General features: G+C 47.9%; 1 protein-coding gene across 1 annotated transcript in view; it reads left to right on the top strand.

Annotated features, from left to right (window-relative positions):
• The first annotated feature begins 3,378 nt into the window (after positions 1 to 3,378).
• LOC106660327 (protein turtle) overlaps positions 3,379 to 7,261 on the top strand; it is a 111,426-nt gene continuing 107,543 nt past the window's right edge. Inside the window, exon 1 of the mRNA XM_023461993.1 lies at positions 3,379 to 3,469. Within this exon, the coding sequence (XP_023317761.1) occupies positions 3,379 to 3,469 (91 nt within the window). The remainder of the gene's footprint in view (positions 3,470 to 7,261) is intronic.

Genomic DNA, 7,261 nt, shown 5'->3' with positions numbered 1-7,261 from the left:
TAATTGTTGCTGATCCAACTCTTACTTTTAGCCACGTAAAACGCCAGCGGCGTGCTCACCGTACCTATTCTCTTGCGATTTTTTTTCTCACTTTTGCGCAGTTAATATTTGAATTATGGATTTTTCCATTATAGGCGTGACGGCCTTTTTCTCTCGTTGTTTTGTTGATGAGCTTTAATTAACAGATGTTAATCTAGCGAGTAAGAAAAGTTTCAGCTTGAAAAACTTGTACTCTTTAGTTTGAAAGAGAGCGAGGGAGGGAAGTGGAAGAGCAAAGCAGGAGCAGCAATAGCAGCAAAGCAGCAGAGAGCTGGGTAAGTCCGATACGTCTTGGAAGCGCTGCTACTTAATACGACTTGTACTTTACAAAGATTTATGCAGCCTGAGAGCTGCACTTTTCAAATTAACTTCTGATAATCGTATACGCAGATCCCTTTTCTCCCTCGCTGTTACGCAAAAGATTTTCCGCATTTGAGTAAACATATATTTAGAATTAATATGGGGCTTCTGTTTATTTATAATGTCGTCATTACTTTGCTCTGAATATTTTATCTGTTTCGCAAGTGAGGTTTAGCAGCTTAAGTTTATCAGTGATTATTGTTCTGGGTGCAGGACTGATTATTCAATCATTCCAATTGTGCATTCTCCAGCTGAAAGTGTATATTTATTGTTTAAGATGTGAAAAAGCAAAAAGTAACCGATGATTAGGTAAAAAAATCTAATTACTGAAATGGTTGCAATAGCTCATAAGCATGCGTACGACTGGGAGGTAAATGAGACGTATGCGTAAAATATTTCAAGGAGGAAGAGAGGGGACTGGAAAGAGTTGATCAAGCGGACGAGTCAATCCGTGCTATCAATGATCGAGTACAACAATGGCATCATTACTAAACATCCGCTAGGCGAGGTCGTAAACTCGAGCTGCCGAGAATAAGGACGAGGGGGCGAGCACATCTTTGTCGAAGCGAAGCTTGTCCTCTCGGCAGGAGCCGTCGAGTCATTAGAGATGCCGAGCAAGCTCCGCAGCGATAGCGTCCTACGGCGCTCGCAGCGAGTGTTCGCTTGCGTGTGCTACCGAGACTACGAGTAAGCCAACTACCGAGCGAGCGACCGAGCGAGTCACCGACAACGACAACGACGACGACCATCATCAGCCTCATTAAACCTTTACGAACATTTAATCGTCGCATCATCCGATGCTGACTAGCAGCTTTCCTGCGGCCTGCTCAACTCCAAAGTCTTTTAATTCCGTCGTCGAGCGCTTACAGCTCGTTGCAAACTTGAGCCGAAAAGCTTTTTTCAGCCTCGGCGAGGGCAAAGTCTAGACTCGATCGCGCACAACTGGGCAGCAGTCAGCGCGCAGTAGCAGCACCGAAGCGATCAGCTTCGTGCGAGGCTATTGTGTATAGTGCTGCGAGCAGCTTTGGAAGCGCAGTCCTCGCTCGTAGTTGCGCTCGTCTTGATGTTTACTAAAAATTACGCTCCGACAGCTTGCTTTTTTAGATCCATTGTCTTTCGGAACGAACGAGCCTATTAGTCCTGCCAGGCACGAATTAGGGTCGTAGAAAAAGGGACGCCTCGAAGCGATACAATTGCGAGCCCCGAAAAATGTTTCACACTCGAACGAAATAAACAGCGCGCCTAAAGCTTTGGAAAGGGCGCACATCCAGCCAAACGTATGTTTGTACAATTTACTCGTTCGATCTAAAGAGTAGAGCTGGTTAATGCACGAATGCACCCAAGGCCGAGTTGTGCTCGCTGCGCGCTTGGCAGTCGAAATTGCTGCGACTACTCGATTACATTAAGAACGATTGAAACAAGCACTCGCGATCGAGTACGAGCTATTCCAAGGATGCGTTGCTTGATTATTTAATTGGCGTCAGCTCTTGCGTCCGGACTCGTCTTCCTTTCATCAGAGCGTTTCCGAGCGAGCAAAGAGTTGTAGCGTAGGAGCAAAAAGGCAGAGTTGTGTTGCAGCGCGGTTCAAACACGTGCGCCGGCACTGGCTCGAGCCGGCGATAATCATCGGCTAGGTGTACGTACGGGCGCAGAAAAAAAAAATCAGCACAGCTGCAATTTCGAGTTTTTCTCTCTTTAATCCGACGGGTAGGAGCTTGAACGGGAAGGCTAATTATCCGTTACACCTCTCAGTCGGTCAAAGAAACGGATTTCCAATAGGAAAAAAAAAGCTAGTACGTATGATGGCTGCAAGCTAAGCAAGAATAGCAAGACTCTTTGGCGCTCAACGTGTGCGAGCGAGTATAAATGAATGGAAGGAGCAAGTTCACCTCAAGCAGAGACTACATCTTTTTCTCTCTCATGCACGTAGGGAGAGTAAAGCATCAGCCCGGCAAAGCTTGGGATAGAGAGGAGAAGGTATAGCTGGTTCGCAGCACGCATGCGGAGCAGAAGCGGCGCTGCTGCTACGCTACCGCCGCCGCCGCCGATGGTAGTAGTAGTGGAAGTGGAAATGGCCGCGCTGGTGGTGGTGGCGGCTGGTGCGAGCAAGAAGCGCCGCTGCAACGAGCGCTCCTGAGCTTTCGATCGCAACGGCGCGGCTAGCTATACCAACGGGGTGACAGTGACCCGCGAAACGCGTTCACAGACGCCCAAGCGTGCAGGTCGCACGTAGAGCAGCGCGCGAATGGCTTACCGCACTCGACACTCGCTACGTACATGCGCCCCTACCCAAGCACAGTCGCTCGTACGCGTGCAGTAACCCGTCTCTCTTACTCTGTTTGTGCTCCTCTCTCTCTCTCTCTCTTTCTCTCTCTCTGCATTCCCTCGCGCGCACACTCATACACACTTACACATACACCCTCGTACGTACGCACACAGCGGAGTGAAGCGAATCGCGTTACGGTAGCCGTTATCGGTTGTTGTTATTCATCGTGATGTGGCCCGGCCGCGTGTTGTGATTCATCGTGCTTTTGCCCAGTCAGTGGTGATGAAATGTGCTGCGACTGCGACAATGATGCTCTCGTCGAGTGATGACGCCGAGAGGAGAAAGGCCTGAACGAGAGAATTCGAAACGCGTGAGGCATAGTGCTTGCGAAATTGCCTAGATAAAAGGAGAAAAAGTGTGCTTGTGTCGATGAATATGGTGCGCGACACAATTTCCAGTGCGAATTAGCGTCCGAGCGACGAGTGAGCGAGAGCTGCTGGCGATGCGCGAGCGATCCACGAGTGATGAACGAGCGATGAAGGACGTTCGTCGCGCTCGTCGACCTCCCTGCCGGCCGGCTTGATTTTTTCACCTTTCGCCTCGACGTTGCTTCCGCCCAGCTGGGAAAGTCGCTCGGCTTCCAATTCGCATTTGCACGCTGCGTCGCCGCGATAGCCTCGGCTAGCTGCCGCGGCTACGATAGCGCATAGACGATGCTGCCGCTGCAGCGAGTGCTTGGGCTTATCCTGAAGCCTATGCTTCTGCTCGCCGGCTGTCTCGTTTGCGCCCACAGTTCCAAAGATGGTGAGTTGGATTTCTGCCTCATTTTTGGCCTCGCTCGTTTATGTGTGTTACGCGCAATAAGCTCTGGATATTTTTTCCACCTTCAAAAGGACCACGATAATTTCCGATAACTTTGATTATTTGGAGCGTCGAGCGGAGCTACGAGACGGCGGCTCGGTAGCTCGGTAGCAAATTTATCACACGATTTATGTTGTGGCCCGCTGGAGCGCAGCGCGCGCTTGAGCGTATGCAAATTTTATGAATATCTCATTACTCGACTTCTCGAACGCGTACGCGAGCGAGGATATACATCATTGACTTATTCAGAAGTTACGAAATTGCCTGCGATTCGAGATCCAAGATCGCCGATGCATTGCATTAATATGTATATGTAGGGACGTGCAGAGTTGCGTGCACGCGTGAGAGCCTGGTCATGAATTTTTAGAGCTCGCGATCACATTCGCGTGTGATTAATGCACTATGCGTGTAAAAATTTCCCGCTGCACTTGGCTCAATGAGCCAATTACAGGCTCATTACTGAATACACCTATATGTATATAACTTACACACCCAGCACGTACACAAACACAAGCACACTCACACACGTGCGTGCATGCGCTGATTCGCGACTGGCAAGCCGCTTACGTTATATAAATGCTGCTGCGCGTATTAAGCCGACGAGTCCGAAGGCACGGGAAAGTGACTTTGATATTCCATTTAGCTAAATCCAACTCTTGACTACTCCTCTCGGCTAGTTCCAGCAGTACTAGTCTAGCTGCTCCGATCTGCATAACGTTTGCATAACATCTGCTCGCCTGCAACTACGAGAGCCTCCAGCTTTTCCATCTCACGCCACGACACATCTCATATATATTTATACCTTACGACGAATATAAATAACGCACGTGCGACGTCACACATGATAGCATACATTACAGCGACAAACGCACGCCATGTATGTACGCACGTACGCACATGTCATTGGCCCTTGCCGCAGAGGCTATTGATTTTACATCGAGTTTGCGTATTACCTCTGCAAACCTAACGTAACGATGACTCGAGGAGAAAATAATGTTGTAATGGACGAGTGATTAGAATAAACTAATTGGTATCCGACAAGCAGAGCTGCGTGCAGCCGATAAAAGCGCAGGATCGTTGCAACAGAAGGAATTTTCGGAGCTGCGGTTGCAGTACGTGTCGTATTGAATCGATCCCTTCGACTCGTACGTGTGTATATGATTCCTGGGGGTAGCCGCGTGTGTTAATGATATATAGGTTCATGTACGAAGATGCGAAGCGTGTACTAGGGGGTTTGTTCCCGGGCGTTGATTGATTCTGACGTCGGGCTTACTTTACTTTGTATAGGATACACATACAATAGGCTGCGGCCAGCGCTACCACCAGCGATCCCTCGCCCCGCTGCCGAGCACGTATAACTTAATTTTAAGCTGTCTAGTAAATTTGCTGTGTACGGGTGTCTGCGGCACGTCTTCGAGTCTGACCCACATTCAATTATGCGCCATCAAAATTGCACGTAATTTATGGCATAAGTGTTTCGGGTAACCTATCCGCTACCATCGGGTCATTGGCTGGGTTTGAACAAAAAAAGCCGATTGAAAGAAGAAAAATATGTATTTTGTAAGCTTTCTAGCTTTTTTAGTTAAGAAAGAAAGAACCAGGTGAATTCCGAAAGAAGAAAGAGATCAAACGATCGCGAGCTGAAAGTCTCTTGAATGCACTCCTTAGGCTCAAGTGAGTGCAGCTTGAAGAAGAGCTGCTGCTGCTGCTGCTGCTGCTGCTTTTTCTCGACAGAGAAAGCGCGTGCATGAGCATAAGAAAAGAGCGTATTTTACTCTTCGAATGGCTTTTGCGTGGAAAAAACGAGTGCGTGGCAGAGAGTATCGTTTTGTATAAATCCTACCGGAGCTGCGCGTCGAATCTTTTATATCAAATTCACGACTGTTGAAGCCGTCGCGTATCATCGTACTTGATAATTGCCGAAGAACGTCGCCTGTGATCTTTGTCAACTCGGTCGACTTGCGAAGCAAGTGTACTAAAGCATATCTCAAGGCTAGAGCGAACAAAGCTCAAAATATAATCCACGAGAGAGTTTAATATCTGGGCGTATAAATATATATAATAAAGATTATATAATGTACATAAAAGCGCGAGAAAAGCTGAAAGTAAAGGAGAAAAGTAACAAGTGAGAAGTAGAGAGAGAAGCGTGAGATGTATTATTGCCAGGTTGCGAAGAAGATAGTTGGCTGAGCGCGCGAACGCAGGGATCAAGTAGGCAAGGTGCAACGTCGGAAGAAGCCGTCCCACCGGACGCGCGAAATTCCGGCGGCAGCTCCACATGTGCCCTTTGGGGAGAGCGTGAGCGAGCGCGCAGCAGCTCTTTTATGACGCCAAGTGTATCGCGAGTTTGCAAGTGTGCAAGGCGAGCCTGTGCAACATCACCTGCGATAGCTTCATGTTGGCTCCTTTTTTCTCCGCTACTGCTGCCTCGCGTTGAAGAATAGCCGCGTTGGGAAAGCTGACACTTTGCGCTTGCTCGCGAGGCGCTTATTGTCGTCGAAAAGCTTTCCAGCGAAACGAAATGTGTTTTGCAGCTTTCTTTCGGCTCCCCCCGCGTGATAAATGTATGTATCAATTGGTCTTGGCGCCGCTTAAAATTACTCTCTCGGCCCGACAAATGCTCCTTCTTTCTATTTCTTCATTGTAGTGCGATGGCTCGTGAGGGGGACTTCTCGGCTCCGAGGCACCGCGACGAGCTGGCCAGTTGCATTATTCTAATCGAAAGACTCGAATTGCTCTCCAAGGACCACTGGAAGCTTTAATATTCTCCGGCATCAAAGCATGTAGCGAGCTGCACAGAAACACCCGTACAACTTTGCAATCGTACACGAGTGGGTGTACTGGCAAAGAAAATGTTTCTTTCCCTGCCCAGCTCCCTCGCGGAAAGTGAGTTGAGCAGCAATACAACTGCACCCCGGGCGAACGTTGCGTGTCACGTAGACTCGGCATCGTTACTGCTGCCATTATATTTTTCCACTTGCTACATTTTCTCTCTCTCTCTCTCTCTCTCTCTCTGTCTTTTTTCATCGTTTTCTCGACCGACTTCTCTGAGCTAAAGGCTTGGACGCAATAGATGGCTTGTTTACAGAGAAAAAAACCGTTCAGAGTGCGTAATGGATTTCAACCATAACTTCATGTATAAATAATAAGGCATGCATACGCCGGCTTTTCGATACATTATTCAGCTACTACTGCAAGCTCTTTCTTTTTTTCCCCTTTCTCTTTCTCTCCATCTCTATATTTGCTGCTCGCGAAAAATATCTAATATTCCAAAGACGTAAAGAAGCCACCGGTGCGTGAGACACATCTTTAATTAACTCTTTCATCCGAAGCATTTTGCGCCTCGAACGATCTAATTGAAATTGCAGCATAGGCTACGCAGTAGACATAAAAATCGTTGTTTTTAGGTAAATATTGCCGCAATTTTAATACGATAGCCCGATTCAGCGTCGAGTATTACTCCGTTGCTCCGGTCGTGCAGCTCTGCGAAAAATTCGTTTTTCCAGATCAAAGGGGCCGCCGTGTAGCAGCTTTTTTTCTCTGGCGAGAGACAGCAACATAATATCTTTACGTCACATACATCCTCTTCAGCTTATCTTTTTTACTGTTTTGCTTCTTTCTTCTGGAGTCATTTCATTCCTCTGTGTTATGCGCTCGCACTCGTACTCGCTTTAAGAACACAGAATTTCGAATCTCTATTGTCGTTGTCGACGCAGCGATGTACTCTGCGCAGCA

This window comes from Trichogramma pretiosum, unplaced genomic scaffold (assembly GCF_000599845.2).
Source record: "Trichogramma pretiosum strain Unisexual culture from Peru unplaced genomic scaffold, Tpre_2.0 scaffold27, whole genome shotgun sequence".
Lineage (NCBI taxonomy): Eukaryota > Metazoa > Arthropoda > Insecta > Hymenoptera > Trichogrammatidae > Trichogramma > Trichogramma pretiosum.
This window is presented reverse-complemented; position numbering and strand designations above follow the sequence as displayed.